This window comes from Ctenopharyngodon idella, chromosome 7 (assembly GCF_019924925.1).
Source record: "Ctenopharyngodon idella isolate HZGC_01 chromosome 7, HZGC01, whole genome shotgun sequence".
Classification (NCBI taxonomy): Eukaryota; Metazoa; Chordata; class Actinopteri; order Cypriniformes; family Xenocyprididae; genus Ctenopharyngodon; species Ctenopharyngodon idella.
In genome coordinates, this window is record NC_067226.1 from 5,690,129 (window position 1) to 5,716,568 (window position 26,440).

A 26,440-nucleotide genomic window follows, 5' to 3' on the forward strand; every position below is an offset into this window, starting at 1 on the left:
ATGTGGAGATTTTAGCCAATCACCATAGAATGCGCGAGACACTTAGCCAATCAGCTCCTTGGACATTGTAGTGGGTGTGTCTTAGTAGCGGCCAAGATAGTGCATCGACACTTCGAAAGTTTCCTTCGTGTATGTTTGCAGGCCTGTTTACACTTCCTTATCATTCAGACAAAGTACACCAAATCGTTGTGTAAGTAAAATGTACTGTTTATAACAAAGCGCAGGTTTCATATTCGCTATTATGTGAATTGGAGGTAAGCTGAGTTGTGTTATGTTAAACCTTTGTTCACGTGAACAGTAAAATGTTTAAAAAAATAAAAGCCACGAGACTTGCGAGCGACCTTTTGTAGATGTTTTATACATTGATCTCTCAAAAATGTAAATAAATAATTAAATAAATGAAAGTTAAAGTTTTGTGATGTAACGCATCACATTACCTGTAAACGTGCATCGCATATCTGTAACCACCAACGTTTGACCCCGTTTATATAACAGTATCGTTCATCAAGCTCAAAACCTTATAAGGAAGTGGTTACATTTGTGCTAGTCTAATTAGATCTTCAAAAAATTCAGCTTTGCTTTTACAATTTATTTGTGTGTGTGTTTTACAAACCAATTTGTTTGTTCACATTCACAGGACTTGAGACAAGAGATCAGAAGATGGACAGTATAGACACTAAGGTACATTGTGTTAACTTTTTGGGTCTGTCCTAATGTTGCTGTGTGTGAATTAACAATGCGCGTAAATGATTTCATCTTCATCTACAGAGGTTAAATGACAGCAACGCCAATGATCGTGAATTTTCAGGGTGTGCTGTACTCTTCCTGGGGTGTAGCAGTCCAGAACACAACCTTCTATCACTTTACAAAAACGAACAAGGGAAATTTAGTGTGTTCAAGGTTATTAAACTCACTCTTACAGGTAAGTTGATGGCCACCAAGTACACATCAATTTAATGAAATTATACTGAAATCCAAAGAGTATGGCGTTTTATGTATACAGTAGATTTAACAAAGTTTTTGGGATTTAAATAATACAATTCCAATTGTCTTTGATCCAGATTCTGTTGGTGGACTGGAGGGGTACGAAATCCTAAAACTGCACGATGCTGATCCCTTCCTTGGGGTGGAACTTAAATTCATGTCCGTGCCTCCCTGTCAGCGATTCCTGGAGAGCTATGCATGTGGTTCACTCGCTCAGTTTCTGTCCCAGCATGCCTCACGCCTTCTCACTCTTCTTGATGGGGTTGTCATGGAAACACAGCTCAAAGCAGGAATACATACGCTTGACCAAAACCTTCAAGAGCTGGAGATCTGTCTGGAGCACATACGCCAATCACAGGTACGTGTGTATGCTAATGCTGATATGACCGCCAGGATAGCTTTATACCGGTCTGTACTTTTACAAGCAGCCAACTGCACGAAACGTGTATGTGCTTTTTCCATTCTGCGTCACAAACATTCACAATATTAAAATGCAATTTATTCTTCAGTGAAAACATTGACAGTCTCCCTGATAAACCCAAAGAAGTGTGAAATGATTATGTATGTGTACCCAGGCGAAAAAAAAAAAAGTATACTTCCATAATGTACTTAAAGTGCCCTATTTTCGCACGCTAATTTTGTACTTAGTATACTAAAAGTTCTTCTTTAGTACCTATTAAGATAATCTTAAGAACATCTAAGTGTACTCAAGTGTGCTATTTTGAGACACCATGAAATATGAACTAAATTGTGGTTTTAATATACTATCCCTGTATTTAAAAAATTTATTTAGTTACCACTTATAGTATACTTGAACCCATAGTGTACTACAAGTGGTAACTAAATATATTTTTTAAATACAGAGATAGTATATTAAAAGCACATTTTAGTTCATATTTCATGGTGTCTCAAAATAGCACAGTTGAGTACACTTAGATGTTCTTAAGATTATCTTAATAGGTACTAAAGAAGAATTTTTAGTATATTAAGTACAAAATTAGTGCGCAAAAATAGAGCACTTTAAGTACATTATAGAAATGTACTTTTTTTTTCACCTGGGCATGCATTTATTTTAAGGTCTTGAGTGGGAATATCCTTAAAAAAAAATTAATTTCAGGATGATTCATATTTAGGCCTAAAGGTCATAAGGGTAAATGGTGCTGGGAATTCCCCAAATCAGGAGGGGCTTTATGTGCCTCTGACATTGCTAGGAAATTCACAGTTTCAATAAAAAATGTTAATTGAGCATGTTCTTGACATTTTCAGCTCTGAGAAGAAACTACAGGTACATAGATCAAAGATAAGTTGATTTGGTCATACAAGCATGTTTCAAACTGCTGCCTCCATGTCACGTTTTCTATACAAAATAACATATGTGAATGTTAAAACATATGTACTGTTCTTAAACCTGATTACTCTGGTTGTGTGGTAAATGTGGTGGTGAAAACAACTATGTAGTGTCAGCAAATTAAAAAAATTTAATAATTGCAACAGTATTGTAATATTATGTTTCAAAGATGGTGAAAACAACTAAAAAGCTTGATTTTGGTGCAGTGATTCTCAGCTGTAGCTTCAGTACCTTGATTTCAATTTGAACATAAGGTGGAGATCCAACACACAACCAGATTGACATACAATCAAACACTGAAACGTATTAACACGAATACAACAAAATATAGATTGAATAGAAAAATGTTCGGTAACACTTTAATATGGGGAACATTTCTCACTTTTAACTAGTTGCTTATTAGCTTGCATATCGGTTCTTTATTAGTACTTATAAAGCACATATTAATGCCTTATTCTGCATGACTATATTCTACATCCCTAAATCCTACCCCATACCTAAACTTAAACACTACAACAACTACCTTATTAACTATTAATAAGCAGTAAATTAAGAGTTTACTGAGGCAAAAGTCATAGTTATTAGTGAATATGTGTTCCCCATACCAAAGTGTTACCAAATGTTCTAATAGACTAGTTTCTCTTTAGATTGATGTTGAAATGCTCTTCACTGCAGTGTTTTTGAGGATAAGCGGATGTCACACAACTGTCATCTGGCAACTTTTACAAAGCTTAATTTGTGCTGTAGAGTTTAATTGGATGCACTTGCTTGACTTGATGTCAACAACAAAAAACATGGGAAGCATTTTCTCCTGCTTTTTAAAAGTCGAGAACCATATTTATGTTGCTATACTATCATGAATCTACAATTATATGGTTGCATTTTTATAATTTGCATTTAGCCTGTTTTCCTTCCTGTCTGCAACCCTTTCATAAGAGAACTACGAATCAGTTTTAGTATTTAATTTGCAGAATTGGAGATGTGAAACCGTTCTTTGCTCTTAATTCTTTCAGGCTCACCTGCAAGTAAACATTTGGCAAAAACAATTATTCACTAAGGTTTTGTCAAACCTTTTCCATCCTTATTTTACATTTCACTAATGTAAACTCAGAAATGCTTGTTGTCAGACTGAGATTTCAGACTTTTTTGCTGAAAAAACAAACAAATGACGCTAAAAAAAACACTACTAAAATGAATTCAATTTGAGTTTTGACAAAGTGACGTGTGAAGAAGATCTGTCGGGCTTCTCAGTAGCCTTATTTGCCCAAACTAGTCAGGTCTAAGATCTAAGGGGTGTAAGCAGAAGGCCTCTGACTGCTTGTATTTTCAAGTCAAGTCACCTTTATTAATATAACACTTTTATACAATACAGTTTGTTTCAAAACAGCTTTACAGTGTTAAACAAGTAAATAATGATCAGTGATGAAAAACCGAATTCAATTCTGCAGTAAAGCAGCTCTAGAAAGACAATAGTGTCATTGTTCAGTTGAAATCAGTTTGGTGTTGATTCAGTTCAGTTCACTTGTGCAAAGTTCATCAATTATGAAACAAGTTCAGTTCAGCTATAAAGATATGATGTCATCAGCCAGCTCAGTTCAGTTCTCATCCGATAGTGTCAGTGCAGTCAAATCAATAATATTGCTGAATATTAAGTGTATTGCTCTATAAAGCCGTTCTTGTCTCTCCTGATATCTTAATGGACTTTGTGCAAACATCTTTTCAGTAGAAGTATGGTGATATCTGAACCAGTCTGAAGTATCAGTCTTGCCAGTCATGAAAACAGTGAGAGAATATCTCATTATTGTGAAGCTCCCAGTGGAATTAAGTTAAATCTCTTTTCTTTGAACTAAACAGCTGCTGGGGGAGCCTTACCTTCTATGGATATGAAAAATAATGCTTTTTTTGAATACTGTGCTTTTAGTTGAATTGACAGATGACTGTTTTGTAGCCTGTGCGTTTGCGAGATGACGAGGTCACACAGTTGGAGCAGCAGCTGCAGAACAGCTACGGTCCTCCCAGTCAACCACCACAGGAGCTGCCCAGGAACTGCTTTCTGTTTCAGAAGAGAGTTTTCGGTGGGTTTTAAGCATTTAAATGTATGTGATGATGCTTTACTGAGTGTAAAGCTTTTGTTTAAACATTTTACGTTTGTATTTCTATGATCACAGACTAGTTTTCACATTGAAAATGTTTAAAATATTTTTTTTCTCCTCTGTTCCTATGCTCTCAGACGATAGGCCTTTGACTTCAGCAGACCAACAACGGTTTGCTGCTCATGTGGGACGGGATTGGAAACGAGTGGGACGGGCTTTACAAAAGAACTGCCGTGCCCTAAAAGGCCCTGCTATCGACAATCTGGCCTATGAGTACGAGAGGGAAGGGCTTTATGAACAGGCCTATCAACTGCTTGGACGTTTCATCCAATCAGAGGGAAGGAGTGCCAAACTGAGCCGTCTTATCAGTGCACTAGAGGAGACAAAATTGACCAGCATGGCAGAGATCATGTTGGGCATTCAGCCACGAGATTGAGACTGTAAGAGAATGAATGAATGATGTTTGTGTGTGTGTTGTTTTTTGTACCTGTGACTGTTACCAAGATATATAGCTACATTTGAAGAGTGTGCTTTTTTCCATTATGACCTTAAAAGTTCTATCTGTCTCCTACTTGAAATTGTTTCACAATCACCTGTCATCTGCCCAAAATGAAATACATTTTAAATAAAGAGTTTTTCATGCATATTTCATGCATAACTCCAGATTTGTCCTCTACATTGTCCTGTCTGTGTCTTTACCGGGTCACGAAAAGTTGCATCTCAGAGTCATTGTGCGCATAAGAGCAACAAACTGAAGATGCTAAAAACAGCATCACTTTAACTTCCAGAACTTTGAGTTACCCTCAGCATTGAAGGGAGCAGTGTTATTGTCAGAAGGCACTTAGGGTAGCAGGACCGCTGCTACAGCAGAGCTATGGATTGACTTTTAATCGGTACAATACATGAAATCACTCATACGTTAAAGACAACTGGAAATACAGAGCTTGACACCACTTTAAAAATTAAATTGTGAGGACCAAATTCCTGTTATGCATATTAAGGATATTACTGAACTATAGATTACTTTCATAATAATGTTTCTAAATAAACTGCTTTCTAGTCCAAAAGCATGCTTAATCTGATTATAAAATTGGTCCACTGAGTATAGGTCACCTATATTGATCTAATTTTTTAAAAAAAGACTAGGAAGGATAAATACGAGATGAGGCATGATTAAAGAACCCTTGTGGAATGTATATTGCTTTTAGAAATTCAATCTTGAAATCAATATTCTCAGCTTCTATAAATAAACACCAACCATACAATAGGGTATTACTAGTTTTTCTGATAAGCTGAAACATTTGGAGAGAAGATTGAGGATTTCCTTTTTTTTCTGATCTGAGAAAAAGGTGTAGGTGTAATGAAGTTGTGTCATTAGTCAAATATTTAGTTGGGGGGAAAAAAACAGCAAAAATGAAAAAGTCAACATCTGGATCTGATTGTGTTCTAATACGCTATGAGATGCCATTATTCTTAGAAATTAATTTTAGCTTAATGGTATCTATTGAGGGCGGTCAGATTAATGAAATGGATGAGGCCTTTCTCCATTAAAGCATTATGCAGACCTGCCATTAAAGTATTACATGGTTAAGAGATCATATTCATTTTAGTTATGGGGATTTAGAAGCTCCTAGTCGTTTTCTAGAGTGAAATCTAACATTTTCATTTACGAAAAACCTGGTGATTAAATACCAGAGAAAATGTTATTCAACCGCTCCATTGTTACCTGTCCGGTCACATGTTTTGTTAAATGTTTTATTTAGGATTTCATTTTAGGATTTCAGTTTATTTCACTCAAAATATAAACGCTACTCGCAAATGATTATGTAATGATATTTCAACATACTTGTGACGTTTCAGCTTATGGAGGAGGGTCTGTGATTTTGTCTCCACCCTGGTAATAAAGATAAAAGCATGTTAAGCAGGCTATGAGGCTCGATATTGCTGTTATCTTAGTAAAGTAATCCATCAGAGTGACCTGTGTGTGTGTCACTGGTGTGTTCAGAAAGTGAACAGTCCTTTGCAGTTAGGGCTGGGCTTGGCATGAAGTCAAAGTGAAAGTTATGTATTACATTCTCCCCTCCCCATGGACACATTTCATAGAATCGGTCAGATATTCATCTTGACCTAGAGGTCTATGCAATTTTCTGTTTTGTATATGTGCATTCTCCCTTTGACAGTCATTGACAGTCCCCCTGATAAACCCAAAGAATAACACAGTTTCTAAGTATGAAATGATGATGTATATGCATGCATTTATTTTAAAGTCATGAGTGAGGATATACTAAGATTTCCAGAGATTTGCGCTACTAGTAGATATTAAAAACTCACTGAATGATCTCATCTTTCAAAGCATTTCACCCATATAACAGTTGCTGAAGCACAAACTCTTAAAGTATTATTATGTGTTGCTATCTGAAATCCAACAGCAGAACATCTGGCTCATATGCCAGAGGTTACGTATTAGAGAAATCCACAGGAATCTTTTAGAGCTGTAAGACTGTGAGTGTGTGGGGAGGATTGGGTTGGGAGTGAATATTTGTATTATATATTTGAATATCTGTGCTCTGTTGTTGCGGATGCTTTTATATATAAAAAACTGGTAGAACATGGCACTTGCAAACACCAAGGTCATGTTTTTTTTTTTCCAGGGAAAACATATACTTTTAAAATGTTTGCCTTGAATGCACTTTAAGTTGTTTAAAGCATCTTCCAGTTGCGTAAATGTGAATGTAATGTTTAAAAGTATCATGTGTCCTATCATTATGTTGGTGCATTTAAAGGTTATGGTTCACGCAAAAAGTCATGAGTGAGGATATCCTAAGATTTCCAGAGATTTGCGCTACTAGTAGATATTAAAAACTCACTGAGTGATCTCATTTTTCAATGTTGATCTCTGAACAGAATTTTCATTTTTGGGTGAACTATCCCTTTAAGCAAAATCACAGTAAGAGTCACAATTTTGACTGTAATATTGCATTTATACAACAGTTTTGTAGACAAGTAATTGATATTGACTAACTTATTTTTCAGACAAAAATTGCCCAATTTGTATGAATATTTCCACCAAATGAAAAAAAAGTTCTGAACGAAGTTAAAGCATTTTGTTTGAGTCCAAGTGATGCACAGACTAAAAGCCGGTCTGGAACGGAATATGTGAGTGGACAAGCAACCCAGAAACCCAGAGAAACCCAGCTCAGAGCCAGTCAAATTAAAGGACTGGAACTTTTTCCAGTGTTGTGCCGAATTCTGACCCCCGCCAAATTATTACCCCCCTTGTATTGGTAGGTTTAGGATTAGGTGTGGGGGAAGGGTTAGGATTAGGCAATCAGGTAGTGACTTCAACGAGGGGGGTAATAATTTGGCAGCGAGTCGAAATTCAGCACAACGTCTCCGGTAACACTTTATTTTAAGGTGACGTAGTTACACGTTACTACATGTACTTACTATAGTAACAAAAGTAAATTATGCATAATTACTAGTAACTAACCCTAAACCAAACCCTGAACATAACTCTATAGTGTAATTAATTAATATCACTCTCTTCTTATTTGAGTAAGTACAATGTAACTACATCACCTTAAAATAAAGTGGGTTACACTTTATTTTAAGGTGTCTTTGTTACACTGTAATTTTACATTTAAGTGCTGAGTAATATTAAGTAACTACATGTACTTACTATAGGGTTAGGATTAGAGTTTAGTTTGGTTTAGGGTTAGTTGCATGTAATTATGCATAATTTATAGTTATTACTATAGTAACTGCATGTAACATGTGTAACAATGACACTGTAAAATAAAGTGTTACCATAATGTGTAACCCTTTCTCCAATCTGTAATAACTTAATAGACTGGTAATTGTTTTATTAACTATTTTAAATTAAAATAATAATAATTTTATTAAATATATTATTGAATAAATTAAATCCCCAATAAGAAGCACTCCACAAAATTATTGAAAACAAAGTGATTCAAATACGGTGTTTGAAAAATAAAATTTGGCGTCGAGATTTTTCTTTTTATTGAAATACAAAATATTAGAAACATCCAAATATGGCACCCATAATAGCCTACCATACTGAAACAGCCACTCTGTGGAGGAAGGCTCTGCACATTGCACAATACATAAATAGGCCTGCAGTAATACCACAAAATATAAGCTAAATAAAAAATGTGCAAAAACGTGGGACATATCCATTATGTCTACAAACAAATCAAACAACCTCAGTGCTTTTTATTTCGGCTGCCACAAAACAGATGTTCCCGAGCCCTGCTCCTTTTGTGACGTCAGCGCGATGAGAGGGGTTTGCCCCTCGCGCATTAGGAGGGAACTACAGGATGAGACGAGCTCGTGCAGGCAGTCACTGCCGCCGCCCAATAGACTCCCGCGATCCGGAGCGCGAGCAGGACGACCTCCTCCCAATCAAGAGGCCGGAGTGTGAGCCTGTTCCTGACCTCAATTCAGCTTGGATGCTTTAGCAACAATCTGCAGACTGAGCAAGCGAGAAAGGAGAGAGTGTGGGACAGAGACGGATATTTAGGATTCAGCTCTCGCGCGTCCCGACTCCCGGTCTTGCAATGGGATGCACGTTAAGTGCAGAGGAGCGTGCGGCTCTGGACCGGAGCAGAGCGATCGAGAAAAACCTGAAGGAAGACGGATTAAGCGCAGCCAGAGAAGTCAAATTACTGCTGCTGGGTAAGTCGCGAGGTTTCATTGGCCGCTTTGCAATGAGTGCATTGATTAAGGATGCTGCAGGTAAGTGTGTGTGTGTGTGTGTGTATGTGTGTGTGACAGCACTGACACAGCCTGTGTCTCCGCAGGCGGAGGGGAGTCGGGGAAGAGCACCATCGTCAAACAGATGAAGTAAGTGCGTTTTTTTTAACATACTCAATGATTTTATGCAGCTTCTGATCGATTCCGCCATTTTTCTGAGCGGTTAAAGGTTGGGAACTGTTTGTCTCGCGCTGTTCATTCTGTGGTAGTGCTGAAACACAAGCTTGCCCCAAGAGACAGCGCTATGAGTGAGTGAGTGTGTATGTTAGTCGCATGTGTGCAGTGAAGCTCGAGAGTGCGCGTGTACCTTGCAGTTGTTTCTGCCGGCCTGGGCTCCAAAGTTCCTTAATGTTTCACGTTTTTGTCATGTGCGTTTAATCTGGGACCGGTTTTTGTGTGTCCATATTATGCATTAGGGCCTTGTGTTCATTTTGCCCTCTGTGTGTGCTTGAGAGAGAGAGTGAGTGAGTGAGAGAGAGAGAGAGAGAGAGAGAGAGAGAGTTTGTGTGTGTGTGAGGCATTAGAATCTTTCTCTGTATTAATCTTAATGGGTGGCTTTTAGTGCTTGATCCCTGCAGTCTCGTTTAGCGTTATCCGCCCATTAAACGGATTTACCGGGACTATGCCACCTAACCTTACACTTTCATAACTACAGATGCACATACATATACAATCACTGTAAAACATTTTTTACCAAAACCATTGTTTTATTAAATGCCCAATTAAAAAAAACAAACAAACAAACCAGATTTTACAGATCATTTAAATCCACCAGCATCATTGCAGTTTTTGTATTTCTAAGAACACACAACTAAATCTCAGACCTAAAATATATTTTGAGGTTTTAAATACAATCTTACTAGTTACACTTTAACTTTTTATTACAGTTATACAGTCATTGCATAGTTACAGTTTAACTTGTGGCATAACATATTAAAGTGACCAACAACTTTTGCCATGCAACCTGTAGAAGCTCAAGACAGATTATTGCATAATCTCTAATCATACTACTTTTGCCACCACATATGGTGGCAAAATATGCATTATGGTGTGTCAATAATGGCTTTTCTATGTCGTGTGTTTGCGTCAGGATTATCCACGAAGATGGGTTCTCTGGAGATGATGTAAAGCAGTTTAAACCTGTGGTCTATAGCAACACCATTCAGAGCCTCGCCGCCATCTTGCGAGCCATGGAAACTCTTGGTATAGAGTACGCAGACAAGGACAGAACTGTATGTATACACACATGCAGCACGCAGTTCTTGTGAACTGACTTTAAAACTCATACCCTACACAGAGGTAATGAAGTGCAAGTGATGTGATAGAAGAAGATTATCTTAAATATTCAGATGCAATAAATGTTTTATTGTTTGATCCTCAAACATTTTTAAAGCAATTGCTGTCTCTGAAAGTTGTTCAAACCTCTTAATTCTTAATAATGTAATTGGATTTATAGAACAATACAAGGAGGCAGAACACCAAAGTTAAAGTACCTTCTGTTAATAAACCTGTGCACGCTTGTTTTGATTTGGAGTGTTCTTTAATGTTTGCATTAGATTTTCCTGGTGATTGACCTCACCTTGTATTACCCAAACCCTCCTTCTCACATGATGCTCTGAGCTACAGTGACACCTAGTGCATGAAGTTAGAAAATATCATTGTGATTGCCAGTGCAGTGCACATTTAGTGGGTGTCCTGCTACACACTTATATGCACTTAACAGGATCATTATAACCTTCGTGTTTATAGGCAGATGCTAAGATGGTGTTTGATGTGGTTAGTCGAATGGAAGACACGGAGCCATACTCAACAGAACTGTTGGGTGCCATGATACGTCTGTGGACTGATGCCGGAACTCAAGCTTGCTTTAGCCGCTCTCGAGAGTATCAGCTCAATGATTCTGCCCAATAGTGAGTCTCTGTGTTATACACACACAAATGCAATGAGCATGTCACTTTCAGGTGTAATGTTCAACACCATAAACATCATAATACGTCATTAAAAAATGCACACGGGCGCTCTGTGTTTCAGTTATCTAGACAGTTTGCAGCGCATTGGATCTCCAGATTACCTCCCCACTGAACAGGATATTCTCCGAACCCGAGTCAAAACTACTGGCATTGTTGAGACCAATTTTTCCTTCAAGAACCTTAACTTTAGGTATCTATTAAGTTGTTATGTATTTCCTATGTGAATTAAATGTATTATTTGTTGTGAATGGATTTTTCTGTGCCTCCTAAAAGCATGTTATAGCACCTTATCAATCTCATATCTGCATAATATTGGTAAATATATAGAGCTGAATCTCAACTGGTTCATCAATACCCAACCCTAAAACTGCTCAGTGTAAATTATGAGACATTATAGACATGTTAATATGACTTTCTGAAACAGTGTTTATTGTAAAAAGTGCTATACAAATCTGACTTGACTCATATCTTTAAATACTCAAGGAATTTGAAAATTAAGATGTCTTTTCATTCTCTTTTCTTTGAAAATATCTTTGGTCGACCTATTTTGTTTCTTAACATGCATTAGGAGTTTTGACTTGATTTGATAGTGTTTTGTGTGTGTGCACACATGCGTGTACATGGCTTCACATGTGTCTTGAAAGTGTGTGATGTTTCGTCCCCAGGCTGTTTGATGTGGGGGGACAGAGATCAGAGAGGAAAAAATGGATTCACTGCTTTGAGGATGTGACAGCCATTATCTTCTGTGTGGCACTGAGTGGATACGACCAAATGCTCCATGAAGACGAGACCACGGTGAACTACAGCACTCAGACTTACACCTGATCATTTAGACAGCATGCATACTCACATTATGACATTTAATGGTAAATTAACTTAAAGCACTCTTGGTTTTTTGTATCTTTGCATTTTGTTTTCTAAAACAGTCCTTTGACGGTCAACCTAAAATTGATTTGAATTATTCAGAGGAATCCTACTGTTTTTACCAACCATATATACATATTTTTAATATAAAATTTAGTTCTAAAAATGCAAATATGTTTGATTCAGTGTCTTCTCTCTCTTCTCTGCAGAACCGTATGCATGAGTCTCTTATGCTCTTTGACTCTATATGTAACAATAAGTTCTTTGTTGACACGTCCATCATCCTTTTCCTCAATAAGAAGGATCTGTTTGGAGAAAAGATTGCAAAATCTCCCCTGAATATCTGCTTCCCAGAATACACAGGTACAACAAATTTACAGATATAAAAAAAGGCTTGAAAAGTCAGTTCATCAACATCTCATCCTGTCTTCATCTTTCCGACAGGCCCAAATACATTTGAAGCGGCGGCTACGTATATACAGGGTCAGTTTGAAAGTAAGAATCGCTCTCCTAATAAAGAGATCTACTGTCATCTAACCTGCGCTACAGACACAGGAAACATCCAAGTGGTCTTTGATGCTGTCACTGACATCATCATCGCCAATAACCTGCGTGGCTGTGGCCTCTACTGAGCTCCGACTCCGCTTGTTGCCCTTCGAAATGGTGACAAGTGACTGAACTGACACCCCTGTGACTTTGGCCAAGGCACTCCCTTGTTTGATTTCACTCTTGTCTATTTTTGTCTTTTGTTCAGAATATGTATCCCTTATTTTCTTTTGTAGTTCTGTCAGTACATTGCTGGAGTAAATAACGTATGGGTGTGCATGTATAGTCTAAAATGAGTGTTTGGCCGGGCATAGATGCTTTAAGCATGAGTGCATGTGTGTGTGTGTGAGTGTCAGTCACAATGAGTGAGAGTGTTTGTCAGGTGATAACACACAAAGGTTCTCTGCTGTGTAAGAGACTTCCAAGTGCTGACATGATTCTACACTAAAATGATCTCAAAAACCTTTGAAGAATCGGTGTCTCTTGCAGGCTTTTCTTAAAATCTAAAAACGGAGTGACTGAGAGCAAGATATATGGTGAATCATTTAGCAGAGGGGAATGTCATTTCAGAAACTGAATGTTGTCCAGGGGCAGCTCTTAAGCCGAAGTTGTTTGAGACCTGGCTTCGCCCTTTATTGGGTCTCTGCTCACTGGCTTCAGGCTGACATAAAATGCCTTTCAGCGAATGAAGCCTCTTACAAAGTGTGATGTTGACAACATTCTCACTCAACATGAGCACAAATAGTTCAAAATCTCTTCATTTCTGTATAAATTATTCTGTAGTTTATTTATTTATATAATTATAAGCGCATGTATTTACATATTTTGTATGGCCCCACACTTTGTGCACCCTATCAATGTCGGGCTACGAATACAAACTAGTTTGCAGACTTTAGATGGAGAACAGCGTAAATATTAAGACAGCAATTCAGATTCATATACAACTGAATTACTGAACGAATGAGCTACTGCTTCTTTTTATCTCACTCTCTTTAACTGATGATGTAATGACGTGTGAGAGTGTGTACAGATGCGTGTGTGATGCATGCACACTCTTTATTCAACCATGACCTGTTACTTAACCCAGATTTCTTTTCCCGTTTCCCTCTTTTTCTCTGCTGTGGATGAATTTTTTTTTTTTTTTTTTTTTTTGTTTGGTGCACTGAATGTTCTCCTTTCCTCCCTTGGGGTAATACTGCACTGTACTACTGGGTTTAGTCTTCTGACCGACCAATGAAATGTTTACATTAAAAAAGAAAACACTTTAGCACCAACTACTGGCTGTGAATTGATTTGTCTGTCCCTCTTTTAACGTGGTTAGTGTATTTCAACTATTATAATTACAGTAGTTACATAAATAGATTAAATAACATAAGTGTGAAAGATAAGAACAATATTGTCCCAGCAAACACAGAACATTCCCATTTAGTTACTTTTTGGGAACCAAATAAGAACGTTCTGGGAGCATTCTTTTTTGTAAACAAAACCATCCTTCCCAGAAGGTTACAGGGAGGTTTATTTTAATAACCTAAAGAGAATCTATACAGAACTTTATCAAATGGTTATTTTAGGTTTTATTTTATAAACAAAAACTAACGTTCTGGGAACCAAAATTGTTTGCTGGGATGCCTATCTTTCCTTTTATATTTGTCTAATGCCCGTATGGCTACCGAATGAGATCCCAAGTCCTACACTCTTCATATGACGCTCACACGTGATTGTGACGCACGAAGGAGCGATTCCATTTATTTCTGCCAGACAAGATTTATCCGCGAAAGCATCATACGTTCGCTGAAATTAAGCTGGGAAAATGGACCAGTGTGACTGTTCTAAAAGTAAGTATATAAACCGAATATAAATATGTATGTTATCTAAGTGAAATGCAGCCATCTTCAGGAAATGTAAGACATTTGTCTGTTGTAGCTGGATCTTGTAACTGCGGGCAAAACTGCAAATGCACCAACTGCGCGTGCGCACAAGGCAAGAAAAGTGAGTCGAATAACTAACGCTTTAGATTATTAAACATCTCTTCATCCAGAGTTCTGCAGAATTAAATCATTTTTTCCCCCTTTTAGATCCGGTAGGTTGCGGCAGTTGTCCATCTGAATGCAGTAAAAAGGGCACGAAAGGCTGCGAGAGCGCGTGCAAGGACAAGGAGAAATCGTGCGACACAAGCTGCTGCAAATGAAAGGCTATGAAATGAGCTGTGACACTGTGCTCCTTTAATAATAAAAGCAATTCTATCGTGTACTCCCGTATTTGTTGTGATTATTTATGAATTAAAAGTATGTATTTTGAGCTGTAACCGTATTTCTCACCCATACAGGATGCGCTCATCACATGAATACTAAATACACAAGATAATAATAGCAGGTCTAAATTTTAAGAACAGAGCAGCTTGTTGAAAACCCCAGAAAACGAATTTGTAGAATTCTGACAGTTGCAGTTCTTTTATCATGGTGTTATGCTGCTTACCAACATTTGAATGCATATAAGGTGTGTGATTTCTGTTTTAGTTACCTAGACCAAAAAAGGGGTTCAAACATTTGATGGCAAAATGATAATTCCCTTGTGAGAGACCCCATACCTAAAATATAAATGCAGATTTGTATGTATGAATTTCCATTTGATACTGAGTGACAAAAGTAAAAAGACAACCTGACAACGTTTTTTTTTTTTTTTTTTCCCAGGAACATCAACATTAGGTAGTATATAAAGAGTCTTATCCATCATTTAGAATTAATTTAATAATAATTTTACATACAAATAAGGATGTTTTGTTATATAACATTATCGAACTAATGAGTTTTAAAAATAAATAGCTTCAAAAATGTCAATAATAATGAAAGAGCTTTCAATACTCAGCATTTGGAGGGCAGAAGAGTGACAGTTGTAGACAAAAGTAACAATATAAAAACATTATTGGGTGATAATAACGATAACGTAAGTAAGATGCTGGACAAAAGCATAAACTAAGACAGGAAATTGTGTTTTAATGTAAAAACTGACAGGCCTACACTACTAAAACATTTGACAGTTAATAACTCGAGCTCGTTTCCAATCAGGATTAAGAGCGTCACATTAGCCACGCCTCTGTAATGTGACGAGCCAATGATATTACCGCGCACACTTGTCACGCAGAAGAGCTTGAAGAGACGCTGTCAAATGACTGACGTGTTTATATTTAATTTGTTTACAAGATAACGAATTATGTAGTGGACGCTTTTGTAGCTTGAGTGTGTAGCAAATGTCTGAATGACCTTTCCAGTCGGGAACCACGACAGTATTTTTCATGTTGTCATCATAGCGGCCATCACACGTCTTTGTCTGCGGAAGTAGTTTTCTGTTGTGTCCCAGTTAAGATAATAACGCTTATTTGTACTAGAATGGACCGTGAATTGAAAGGTATGTCGAACTCTTTTATCATTTTAAGAAGTTATAGCGTGCTGTCTTCAGAATGAATGCACCATATTTGTAATAGGCTGTCCTGGGGTCAGTGACCGATCACATGCCGGTCAGTATGTTTGGATTTGGACGCCTCTCCGCCGAGGGGAAAATCGGAATCGCGTCGGGGGTTGTTTTTTTCTCAATGCTTATGTCCAGAACATTAATCTCGGAGCGGGTTGACGTAGGAACGCGTGCTTCGCTGTTTCGTGTTCAGTTTCTCCTCTTCATCAACTCCCTGCTGCTCCTCGGCTCGCTCTACATCTGGAAACGCGTGGTGAGGCGGCTGTGCGGAACCAGAGGTGCGCCTTCTGTCCCGCAGAGATGTTGGCGTATTCTTGTCCTGCTGTTTCTCACTGTCGTGCACGGGAGCTACCTATGCATGTTTTTCCTCGTGGATACGGAGCCACACTGGTTTTCAATTTTGAGTTTTTCCTGTTTGGGGATTTATGTCATCCTACTGTTCTTCCTGTTTGTTTTTGGCTGCCTAAACCGCCTTCACAGGCTTCTCACCCGCAGGCGAGGTGACGAGGATGCGGTCGCGAGCGGATCAGCCAGCCAGACAGTGCTGGCATTGATAGTAACAGCAATACTGGCAGCGTATGGGTTGGTAAATGCAGCCCAACCTCCACGAGTAATTGAGGTGGAGATCCCAATAGAGAAGCTGCCTGAGTCTTTGAACGGCCTCAGGTTTGTGCTTCTGTCCGACATACATCTGGGACCTACAGTAGGCCGCTCCAAACTGCAGCGCATTGTGACTATGGTGAACGAGCTGAACCCAGGTAATTGCATCTTGTATCAGATTAATGTTTGAAAAAATGTCATCAGTTACTCACCCACATGTCATTCCAACCCCATATGATTTTCTTTCTTCTGTGGAACGTAAAAGAAGATATATTGAAGAATGTTGGTTCTGGAAAAACAGTTTTGGTTCCTATTGACTTGCATTGTTTGTTAGTTTTTGGTTCATTGGTTCATACAGTGAACATCAATGGGAACCAAAACTGTTTGGTTAACAGCGTTCCTCAAAATATTTTCAACAGAAGAAAGAAAATCCTACAGGTTTGGAATGACATGAGGGTGAGCAAATGATGACAGAATTTTTCATTTTTTGGTGGACTATCCCTTTAACATGTACCTGACATTGAATTTTACTCTTGTTGCTGTAGATGTAGTGGTGATTGTCGGTGATCTGACTGACTCTCAGGTGACTCGATTAAGGAGCGCTGCAGAACCACTGGGAGAGATGAAGGCTCGACTGGGCTCCTATTTTGCTACAGGTCAGTCCTTGTAGCTGTATGACATAAAGGGAAATGATCGTTTATATGTAACTAAATGTTTTTGTGCAAATTTTCACATACATTTTTGTGTAACTTTCAGGCAATCATGACTACTACACTGCTGATGTTGAAGGCTGGTTTGAGTTCTTGCGCTCAATGGGGATTGAGGCTCTTCACAACAGCAATGCAAAAGTGTTCCGCCCTGAACGAACTCAAGACTGGATTTGCCTTGCCGGCATTGACGACCTTGAGGCCCGCATGCTACGGTCAGTCCACAATGGTATCAACTCAGGCTCATTTGAATGTATACAAATGTGGTGCATGTGCTTTGCAATGGGCTCATGTCAGTAATGTGGTTTTTGGTTAAAGATACCCAGGCCATGGCATGGATGTTGAGAAAGCTCTTAGTGGCTGCAGTGCAGAGAGCCCTATTATTCTTCTTGCACATCAGCCTCATGCTGCCAAACAGGCCCTTCAGCAACGGCCAGACATCAGCTTGGTACTCTCAGGTATGTAAATGTCAACTAAAATATTGTGGTCTTTAAAGTGAAAATTTATGAGAGTAACTTGTGTCCTCTAAAATGCAATTTTGCGTTTGTGTAGGTCACACACACGCTGGTCAGCTGTTTCCCCTCACCATCCTGGCATTCCTGATGAATCCATTTTTCTCTGGACTCTACCGTGTCTCTGAACACACTATGGTCTACGTGACCTCTGGAACCGGTTATTATGGCATTCCAATGAGAATTGCAAGCCGTTCAGAAATCACAAACATTATACTGAAACGTGCTTGAGAGCACACACACAGTGCAGGGCTCAAACACACATTCTCATCCATACATCTTCATTACCTCATCACACTGCATGCTGTAACACTACATACATTACATTACATAGTAATGTATGCATAATTCTGTGATGCACCAGTTACATACTAGTCTGTTCAAGTTTGCACTGATTTGCTAGAAAATCTTACTATACAAAGAATGAGGCATTTAGCAAGAGGTTTTAGTTGTTTGTCATTTTTAATGAACGTGGTATTGTAATTTGTTTGCCAAAACATGCTAGGAATTTAAGCATTTATTATGAGAATATTAACGTTCCAAAGTGCCAGTTTTTTAAATATTAATTTGTATGTATTTTTTAACTGTTTTACCCTTTTAATTACAGACCATTACACACACTATTGCAAAACATCAGCCTAAGAATTTATCTTTTTTACTTTAATCCAGTAAAAAAAAGCCTTCATATTGCAAACATGTTTTTATATATTTGCAAATGTACTTACTGAATACAAAAACATCAACACTTGTGCAATGAAAGAAATAAAAGATAAGAAAAATATATTTGCAACTGAAGATATGTTTATTTAATTAGTACTACAATGTTACACGATTAAGTGTAGAAATAATGCATGTACATAAACAATATATTTACTTTTAGTTTTATTATTTTACTTTCCTCAAAACAAAAACTTTAGGATCCTGGCAACCAAGTGTCTATTTCTCAGGTGGAGGAGCTTTTCTCTTCACGGCCCGAGTCAGTGCTTGATGTACCACCGGATAGAGTTTGTGACAGCCGTCCATGCAGGTTCTCACGGCATCAGCCAGCGTATCTTCCCTCATCTCCCCGTCCGCATTCAGACCAGACACTTGATTCAGATTGGGAAGCAGAGCCACGGTGACACATCCCTGATTCTCCCCGTATCCCTCCTGCCAGGTCCCACACTCCTCTGAGTATGATGGGTCAACGAGGCACGTGTTTCCATTCTGCCGCAGCGCACAACCCAACACCATATCGTACATTTCAATACCGCCATCCGCCAGGGCCATAGAGGCGCAGGTCACCGCATGAGCAAGAATCGAGCCGTCATTCTCCAGAACGATGACATTAACCTCAATCTGCGAGCGTGGGTATCTGTGCAGGCAAACTCCTGGCTGCAAACTCTCCAGTAGAGTCGTGGACAGATCTCTTTCCTCGCTGCCTTGGATCCAGGCACCCCGTTTCATACAGGAAAACGGCGCGAGCCTGAAGTCGCAAACAAGGCGACCGGTTTTCATGTCTGTTTCGTCCTTGCGTTCAGTTTCCTTCGGTCCGTACACCGAGCATATGATCTTGGTGTTTCCTGCCTCGAGGTACGCAGAGCCCTTTGCCTGGCTGATCAGCCCGCAGCGCGCAAACACTGGCCGCACGTCTCCATTCCCTCGGACGCCCTGCCTGCTGCTGGCCTCGGGAACTTTGTCTGGGGAAAGAAAGAGCAGCGGGGACTGCGACTCCTCCGGTCCACGGATACGTCTTGTGTCAACCGGCATTTTCAATAAAACCACGTGTTTATTGAAACATAACTTCTCAGAAGCGCCACCGTTCAGGTCTTGTTCTAGGAATCAAATGTATGCGATAGGACACTGCTGGATATGCTCTACCGCCATCTGTCGAATAGGCGTGACATGACGCACAGCGGGACTTCGAGATAGGGCAGTGTGGGTTGTGTACAATGTTTCATTTCAAAGTTGAATTTTGTTGCACATAATTTATATTTTCATAAACCGCCATATATATATAAAAACAAAACTGAGTTTGTTTGTGAAGTTCCATTTTCTTTGCTTTGTTTAAATTTGCCTTGTGGGGCTCCACATCCATTTCTATTGATAGCTTCGTATTTCTAGGTAAATATTATTTTAAAATCCGAATTATACAGTGGAATAAGTGTTATTTAAATTCTTTAAAAAAGAAAAATGTAAACAACGCGAAAGCTCACAAACAAACTAGACACGTGCCTCAAGTAAGCGCTTCAAATGAATATTTGCTCAGAGGTTTCGAACAGGGTCGCAAGACGAGCACTAATTGAATTTAGCCGCAGCGTTTCACGTTAGAAAATAACACCGTCCTGACGTGAATTCCAGCTGTTCTAGACAAAACGCAGCTCTCGTTTGATAAGGCAGTTGCAGTAGTCTCCCCTGTGTGAAATCAGAAGCAAATTCCTCCTAACATGCATATGTAGAGGAGCAATCATTTAGACTCGGAACCCACCGTTTCAAACGCTAGCAAGGCTTTACAATATTTCTCACCTTGGGATGACATTTTTAAGGGGTCTTACTTGAGACAGCCTCACTCGCTATACTAATCAGAACAGTGATTTTACAGCAGACAAGTGTGGATGCGTTGGACACCGTTGCATTACTACAGAGGGAAGCTTCTTGTATTGTTTTCCTCTTAGAATACTGTAGAATTCTAATATTTTTCGTCTTGCGTACTGAGGATGGAGGAACTGGCCCGGGAGAGTATACGCAGCATCAGTCTGCTATCCAAACCTGCGCGGGGTTCGGACGTCCCGCGACTGGGCTCCTTTGGGGCCATTTTCATCATGCTTAAATCTGCCCTCGGCGCGGGACTCCTCAACTTTCCATGGGCTTTTGAGAAGGCTGGCGGGGTGAACACAGCCATCAGTGTGGAGATGGTGCGTTGTAATTCTGACAAACGTATATAAATAATGTTTGTTCTAGGGCATTTGCAGGTAATCCTTAAAAAAAAAAAAAAAAAAAAAAAAAAAAAAAACAACATTTCAATTGTCAGACTGGGACCATCCAGCTAGACCAGACCAGCTAAGAAGCAGCTTAGGCTGGTGTATCATAGTTTTGTCCAGAGAGCAAAGTCGCATTAGTAGGCCTATATATATATATATATATATATAATTTTTTTTTTTTTCATCTTAATTTTGGGAAGATTGTTATTATATCCTTAAAGCACTGATAACTACCCTATACTATGGTTTATTGTATTGAGAATTCTGTACAAGCATTTGTAATTTTTCAGCCAATACTCTTTTGAGATGTACAAATGTTTGGTTTATATCTGGCTGTATATTCCACATTAGAGTGAGAATGTGATGCTGTTATTTACAATGTACCACTAATGAAATGAAAGAAGAAGGAAAACAACGGTCTTTATTGTTCGTGCAACCCTTTAGCAAAGAAACAACCCACATAAAGCCCGACACAGCAAGTGCTAACGTGGATGCAGCTGTAAAAAAAAGGAAATGTAGATTGTGGGGTTTAAAGCAGTTTAAAGGGTTAGTTCACCCAAAAATGAAAATTCTGTCATTTATTACTCACTCTCATGGCGTTCCACACCCGTAAGACCTTTGTTAATCTTCGGAACACAAATTAAACCACTGTACTCACATGAACTGATTTAAATATGTTTTTAGTACATTAATGGATCTTGAGAGAGGAAATGTCATTGCTGGCTATAGAGGCCTCACTGAGCCATCGGATTTCAACAAAAATATCTTAATTTGTGTTCCGAAGATTAACAAAGGTCTTACGGGTGTGGAACGGCATGAGGGTGAGTAATAAATGACATTATTTTCATTTTTGGGTGAACTAACCCTTTAACATCTTTCTCCCTTTCTCAGGTGTCTCTGGTATTTCTGATAAGTGGGTTGGTCATACTTGGCTACGCCTCATCAATCAGTCGGCAGAACACGTATCATGATGTGGTGCGAGAGGTGTGTGGACAGAGGATCGGCCATCTGTGTGAAATCTGCTTTGTTTTCAACCTCTTCATGATCTCTGTGGCCTTTTTGGTGGTTGTGCAGGATCAACTGGATAAATGTAAGTTGTGTGTGTGTGTGTGTGTGTGCTCTGTGGTTCCATATGTGAGTAACTGTAACAGATAAATGTGTATATAAACACACATGACAAGGAGACAAAGATATATTTTCCCCCTTATTTGTGTGTTTCAGTGTGTCTGTCTCTGTATGAGACCGTGACGGGAAACACAGAAGGAGAGATGCCATATCATTGGTACACAGATCACCGTTTTGCACTCTTTCTCATGTGCTTCATTATCATCCTTCCACTCTCTATACCCAAAGAGATCGGCATCCAGAAATACACCAGGTGCGTTGAAAGCTGACACATAAATCTGCGACTCCCTAAATATTTTTATACCATATCAGATTTAAAGGTCTAGTGAGAAGGACTGCATAGTTCCTTTGCTCTCCCACCTCTGTCCCACTTAGAGTTGCTGTATCTATCATGATCTCCAGGGGTGTAGCACTTATTTCTGGGCCCTACGCAAAGACAGTGTGTAGATGCCCCTTAATATATATATACACACACACACACACACACACACACACATACTATATATATATAGTATTATATTTTTATTTAATGTCACACTTTTTTAAATAATAGTGCACAATTATACACAGAGCACTCACTGATAGAAAAACAGTTGTACTATATATCATGTAACACTCTTGTATTTGAATTGTGCTATAAATAGAGCACCCCAATAATATTTGACATAAAAATGACAGTTTTGTGTTTTATTAACAGACATTGTGCCTTGTTTTCCAAAACATTACAATCTTTCTAAACTATTTAACATTGTAGGTACCTCTACAAGCATGATGAACATAGGATTGATATTATCCTGAGCCATATATTAGGCTACATGTCTGATATTTATGCTATCATAATATGTGTATAGTTTAAGAATAGTTGCTGAATAGTATATATGGTAGAAATAATGACACTGGTGATATTACTTTAATCTTTCATGACTGTTACTGAGATGGCCAATTTTTATATATTTTTAATTTTTGTCATTTCTGTAAAATGTTAAAAGTGTGTTGGATTTGTAACAATAGCTGCCTGGATCTTGTGATGAATTTTGTGAGTGTTTAATGTTTTTAATTGTTTTTGATATACATTTTTTATAGTTTATTATCACCACCACGCTATCTTAAAATTATATGACCAAGTTTGCTCATATTAATATAATGCAAGATCCACACAAACATCGTTTACATATTGTTTTCCATATTTACAATTTATCTCTAAAGATTTGTCACACACTTTTCGTGTTACTTCGGCGTTTAGAGTACGATAAGAGCGTTTATTACCGGCTTAGAAACAAGTTGTTTCTCATTATGTAGGAAAATGCAGACTCCCGTTCAGCAAGCATCTATTTACACAACCTAAACAGCGGCATATAGGTCGCCGTCGCCTCGCTCGAACAATATAGGTTCTCACTTGGTCTCTTTGGAAAGAAATTTATGAGGAATTGTTTTCCCTTACTGTTTACTTTTGTTCGAAGATCACCACACTCCGGAGTCCGGCACGTCTGGTCTCCCTCACAGCCATTTAGTGCTTTGCAACGTTCCTAGACAACCAATCAAATCATACGAATTGCGAGCATGCTGTGGAGGCGCCTACACAGACGTGTGCCAAAGCTTGCGAACAGAGAAATAGCACAGACACAGTGTATATGCGCTCAATTCTATAATAATAATTATAATAATTTCAGGATCGTTGAGGGCCCCTCACATGCCAGGGCCCTATGCACTCTGTCACCCTTTTCCTCCCACTTACGACGCCCCTGATTATCTCTGATCTCTTAATGTTTCTTTATGTTTAATTGCCAGTGTATTGGGAACTCTGGCTGCTACATACCTGAGTGTAGCTGTAATTGCAAAGTATTATCTGAAAGATAAACACACAGCAGACCTCACACCAGAGCACAGTCAAGGGTGAGTTATATGTACACGTTTGCTGTAAAGTTGTGTGCATGTATACATTGTTCAGATCAGTGGTTTATTTTGGTTCTTGTGTTTGTAACAGATTGGAATCATTGGCCTCCATGTTCAGTGTGGTTCCTACCATCTGTTTTGGTTTTCAGGTCAGATTCTATAAAAAAGTATTTCTTTCTTTACATCGCTGGTGCATTATTCGCAACTTTCTGTGTTGTATATTGACCATTATGATTGCTCAAAGCTTATATGCTGTAATCATTATTTATATTACAGTGCCATGAAGCTTGTATTGCAATATACAGCAGCATGGAAAACAAAAAGATGACACATTGGGTTTTCATCTCAGTCACGTCTATGATTTTCTGCTTGCTTATTTATACTCTCACAGGTGAGTCAAATCACTATCCTCTATGTTATTATGTGCATATTTGTAGAGCTCATTGTTACCTATATTATTATTATAAATATTTTCCGGTGAGTTTTTGTCTGAAACTGAGAGACTGACACTTGGTTGCAATATGGCAGGTGTGTTTGGTTTTCTTACATTTGGACGGGAAGTAGCCTCAGATATCCTGATGTCATATCCTGGAAATGATGTAGTGATGATTATTGCTAGGCTGCTGTTTGGGATTTCGATCATCACCATTTATCCTATAATATTGCTTTTGGGAAGGTACTGTAAACCACAAATAAATGTGCATAGCTCATTGCACACACACACACTGTGTACACACACTCATGTGTCAATGATTGCGTCTTGTTCACAGGTCAGTGATTCTAACACAAATATTGCGCTTTTGGGAACGACGGGCCATAATGACGTCTGTGTTTGAGAGTCGGTGCCGTCTGATTCTGACACTTCTCTGGATCACTGTGACTCTCCTCATCGCCATCTATGTACCAGACATGAGTGAGGTCATCAGCGTAATCGGGGGAATTAGTGCCTTCTTTATATTTATCTTTCCTGGTGAGACACTCAATGAAACAATTACAATCTCACCAACACACAAGCATGCACACATACACTACCATTCAAAAGTTTGGGGTTGGTAAGATTTCTTAATGTTTTTAAAATAATGCTCACCAAGTCTGCATTTATTGGATTAAAAATACAGTAAAAAAGAGTAATATTGTGAAATATTATTCTAATTTAAAATAACGTTTTTAATTTACTCTAATGATGGTAAAGCTGAATTTTCAGCATCATTACTGCAGTCTTCAGTGTCACATGATCCTTCAGAAATCATTCTAATATGTTGATTTGATGCTTAAGAAACTTTATTCTTTATTATTATCATTGTCGAGGATATTGAATATTTTTGAGGAAGCCGCAGATTCTTCAACGAATTTAAAGTTCGAAAGAACAGCATTTATTTGAAATAGAAATCTTTTGTAACAATGTAAAAGCCTTTTCTTTCACTTTTGATCACTTTAATGCATATTTGTTGAATAAATGTATACACATACGCACACACTCAAATAGACTATGAAATGGCATTGACCAAGCTGACTTTTTGCAGGACTGTGCCTCATTTTTGCCATGCAGACAGAACCTGTACATCACAGGACGAGGTGCGTAACATCTATGTTGTCTTGTGTATGCGTAAAGAAACCCGCCAGGAAATTAAAATGATGTCACTTGGCTCTATTATTTTTCATCATATATTGATGGTACTTCTAAAAGCATTGATTTTAATCACTTTCTCTTATACACACTTTCTTTCTATCATTTTGTTTGTTTCTTTCAGAACCTTCTTGACAGGTTGGGGTGTGGTGACTGTCATTACTGGAGCTTTTATCTTTGGTCAGAGCACAACTATAGCTGTTATGGAGCTGATGCACAAGTTTTAATTTTCATCATCATAATTTGCAATATTATTGTCTCAGAAAAACGTGTCTATATATTTGATTGATGGATGATAATACGTTATGATACTTCAAACTGAAGATGAGTGGCAACTACATACTTTTTAGAAGAAAATGTCACACCACAGTACTGTTACTGCTCAGTTTGATTTTTGTGTGTGGCTAAGACAAGCATATGAGGATTTTTGTTTATATATTTATTTTATTGTGTAGGTTTAGACAAGAATAATATATATATATATGTTTTTTTTTTTCAAATGTTTTATATGGAATGACTGTAAACAGAATTTGGATAATAATGGAGAATATGGATGCAAATGTTCAACACAGTAATTCTTTATATTTGTAATAACTTATTAAAGTGAATTAACATTTTGCCTAAATGTGAGAGTGAAATTGCATAAAATGTATCAAGCATTGTTCATGATTCTGTAATGAAATGCCAAAAATGAAACCAGGCAAAGATACACATTTCTTTCACCATTACTTTTTACTTATATTGTGTTTATTGGTTAATATCTAATTAAGATAAAATAACATTTTAAAATAAAAACACATTTTGAAGTGTCTAAGGGGGATGGAGACCTGTTGTACTGTAATCAAGAGTTTATGCTTTTTAAATAATTGTGGTTCGAGTTTCCTAGGGCAATAGGAGTGTTAAATAATGGTGGTAGTAAGAAAAGAAATTCAGTGGGTGAGGTAAGAAAACTGATATGAAAATATGAGGA

At 38.2% G+C, this 26,440-nt stretch overlaps 5 protein-coding genes across 8 annotated transcripts; 4 read left to right on the plus strand and 1 right to left on the minus strand.

Moving 5' to 3' along the window:
* The first annotated feature begins 43 nt into the window (after positions 1-43).
* On the plus strand, positions 44-5,088 carry tradd (tnfrsf1a-associated via death domain). 3 transcript variants are annotated; one of them, XM_051898867.1, is made up of 6 exons: positions 44-190; positions 638-681; positions 769-922; positions 1,062-1,342; positions 4,281-4,407; positions 4,563-5,088. In XM_051898867.1, the coding sequence occupies exons 2-6, from the start codon at positions 661-663 to the stop codon at positions 4,859-4,861; spliced, it is 882 nt and encodes a 293-aa protein (XP_051754827.1). In that variant the 5' UTR covers positions 44-190; positions 638-660; the 3' UTR covers positions 4,862-5,088. The 3 variants fall into 3 exon arrangements, with proteins under 3 accessions (XP_051754827.1, XP_051754829.1, XP_051754828.1); XM_051898869.1 differs by having other exon boundaries at positions 111-129; XM_051898868.1 differs by having other exon boundaries at positions 151-254.
* Positions 5,089-8,752: 3,664 nt separating this feature from the next.
* Positions 8,753-14,828, plus strand: gnao1b (guanine nucleotide binding protein (G protein), alpha activating activity polypeptide O, b). Its single transcript, XM_051900324.1, has 10 exons — positions 8,753-9,120; positions 9,246-9,288; positions 10,289-10,430; positions 10,948-11,108; positions 11,230-11,358; positions 11,834-11,963; positions 12,242-12,395; positions 12,477-14,413; positions 14,502-14,567; positions 14,654-14,828. Exons 1-8 carry the CDS (start codon positions 9,003-9,005, stop codon positions 12,662-12,664), a joined length of 1,065 nt encoding a protein of 354 aa, XP_051756284.1. The 5' UTR covers positions 8,753-9,002; the 3' UTR covers positions 12,665-14,413; positions 14,502-14,567; positions 14,654-14,828.
* Positions 14,829-15,669: 841 nt separating this feature from the next.
* Positions 15,670-18,646, plus strand: tmppe (transmembrane protein with metallophosphoesterase domain). 2 transcript variants are annotated; one of them, XM_051900323.1, is made up of 5 exons: positions 15,670-16,804; positions 17,192-17,302; positions 17,403-17,582; positions 17,672-17,811; positions 17,906-17,994. In XM_051900323.1, exons 1-5 carry the CDS (start codon positions 16,087-16,089, stop codon positions 17,954-17,956), a joined length of 1,200 nt encoding a protein of 399 aa, XP_051756283.1. In that variant the 5' UTR covers positions 15,670-16,086; the 3' UTR covers positions 17,957-17,994. The 2 variants fall into 2 exon arrangements, with proteins under 2 accessions (XP_051756283.1, XP_051756282.1); XM_051900322.1 differs by having other exon boundaries at positions 15,680-16,804; positions 17,403-17,568; positions 17,906-18,646.
* exosc6 (exosome component 6) lies at positions 18,647-19,620 on the minus strand. Its single transcript, XM_051900325.1, has one exon. It carries the CDS (start codon positions 19,612-19,614, stop codon positions 18,802-18,804), a length of 813 nt encoding a protein of 270 aa, XP_051756285.1. The 5' UTR covers positions 19,615-19,620; the 3' UTR covers positions 18,647-18,801.
* A 938-nt stretch (positions 19,621-20,558) lies between these two features.
* On the plus strand, positions 20,559-26,312 carry slc38a8b (solute carrier family 38 member 8b). The gene is made up of 10 exons (XM_051900320.1): positions 20,559-20,759; positions 21,717-21,915; positions 22,047-22,203; positions 23,739-23,843; positions 23,935-23,992; positions 24,120-24,234; positions 24,372-24,519; positions 24,614-24,813; positions 25,367-25,418; positions 25,595-26,312. The coding sequence occupies exons 1-10, from the start codon at positions 20,562-20,564 to the stop codon at positions 25,695-25,697; spliced, it is 1,335 nt and encodes a 444-aa protein (XP_051756280.1). The 5' UTR covers positions 20,559-20,561; the 3' UTR covers positions 25,698-26,312.
* The last annotated feature ends 128 nt before the right edge of the window (positions 26,313-26,440 follow it).

What these genes read in the sequence shown, in the direction of transcription:
- tmppe (XM_051900322.1), top strand. Translation starts at nt 16,087, where the DNA reads ATGCCGGTCAGTATGTTTGGATTTGGACGCCTCTCCGCCGAGGGGAAA. An exon ending in GGGCTCCTATTTTGCTACAG is followed by an intron (nt 17,303 to 17,402) that starts GTCAGTCCTTGT and finishes TGTAACTTTCAG; the next exon opens with GCAATCATGACTACTACACT. An exon ending in CTTGAGGCCCGCATGCTACG is followed by an intron (nt 17,569 to 17,671) that starts GTCAGTCCACAA and finishes TTTTGGTTAAAG; the next exon opens with ATACCCAGGCCATGGCATGG.
- gnao1b (XM_051900324.1), top strand. Translation starts at nt 9,003, where the DNA reads ATGGGATGCACGTTAAGTGCAGAGGAGCGTGCGGCTCTGGACCGGAGC. An exon ending in AGTCAAATTACTGCTGCTGG is followed by an intron (nt 9,121 to 9,245) that starts GTAAGTCGCGAG and finishes GTGTCTCCGCAG; the next exon opens with GCGGAGGGGAGTCGGGGAAG. An exon ending in TCCATGAAGACGAGACCACG is followed by an intron (nt 11,964 to 12,241) that starts GTGAACTACAGC and finishes TCTTCTCTGCAG; the next exon opens with AACCGTATGCATGAGTCTCT.
- exosc6 (XM_051900325.1), bottom strand. Translation starts at nt 19,614, where the DNA reads ATGCCGGTTGACACAAGACGTATCCGTGGACCGGAGGAGTCGCAGTCC.
- slc38a8b (XM_051900320.1), top strand. Translation starts at nt 20,562, where the DNA reads ATGGAGGAACTGGCCCGGGAGAGTATACGCAGCATCAGTCTGCTATCC. An exon ending in GGCATCCAGAAATACACCAG is followed by an intron (nt 22,204 to 23,738) that starts GTGCGTTGAAAG and finishes TTTAATTGCCAG; the next exon opens with TGTATTGGGAACTCTGGCTG. An exon ending in CCTGTACATCACAGGACGAG is followed by an intron (nt 25,419 to 25,594) that starts GTGCGTAACATC and finishes TGTTTCTTTCAG; the next exon opens with AACCTTCTTGACAGGTTGGG.
- tradd (XM_051898867.1), top strand. Translation starts at nt 661, where the DNA reads ATGGACAGTATAGACACTAAG. An exon ending in AGCACATACGCCAATCACAG is followed by an intron (nt 1,343 to 4,280) that starts GTACGTGTGTAT and finishes ACTGTTTTGTAG; the next exon opens with CCTGTGCGTTTGCGAGATGA. An exon ending in GTTTCAGAAGAGAGTTTTCG is followed by an intron (nt 4,408 to 4,562) that starts GTGGGTTTTAAG and finishes CTATGCTCTCAG; the next exon opens with ACGATAGGCCTTTGACTTCA.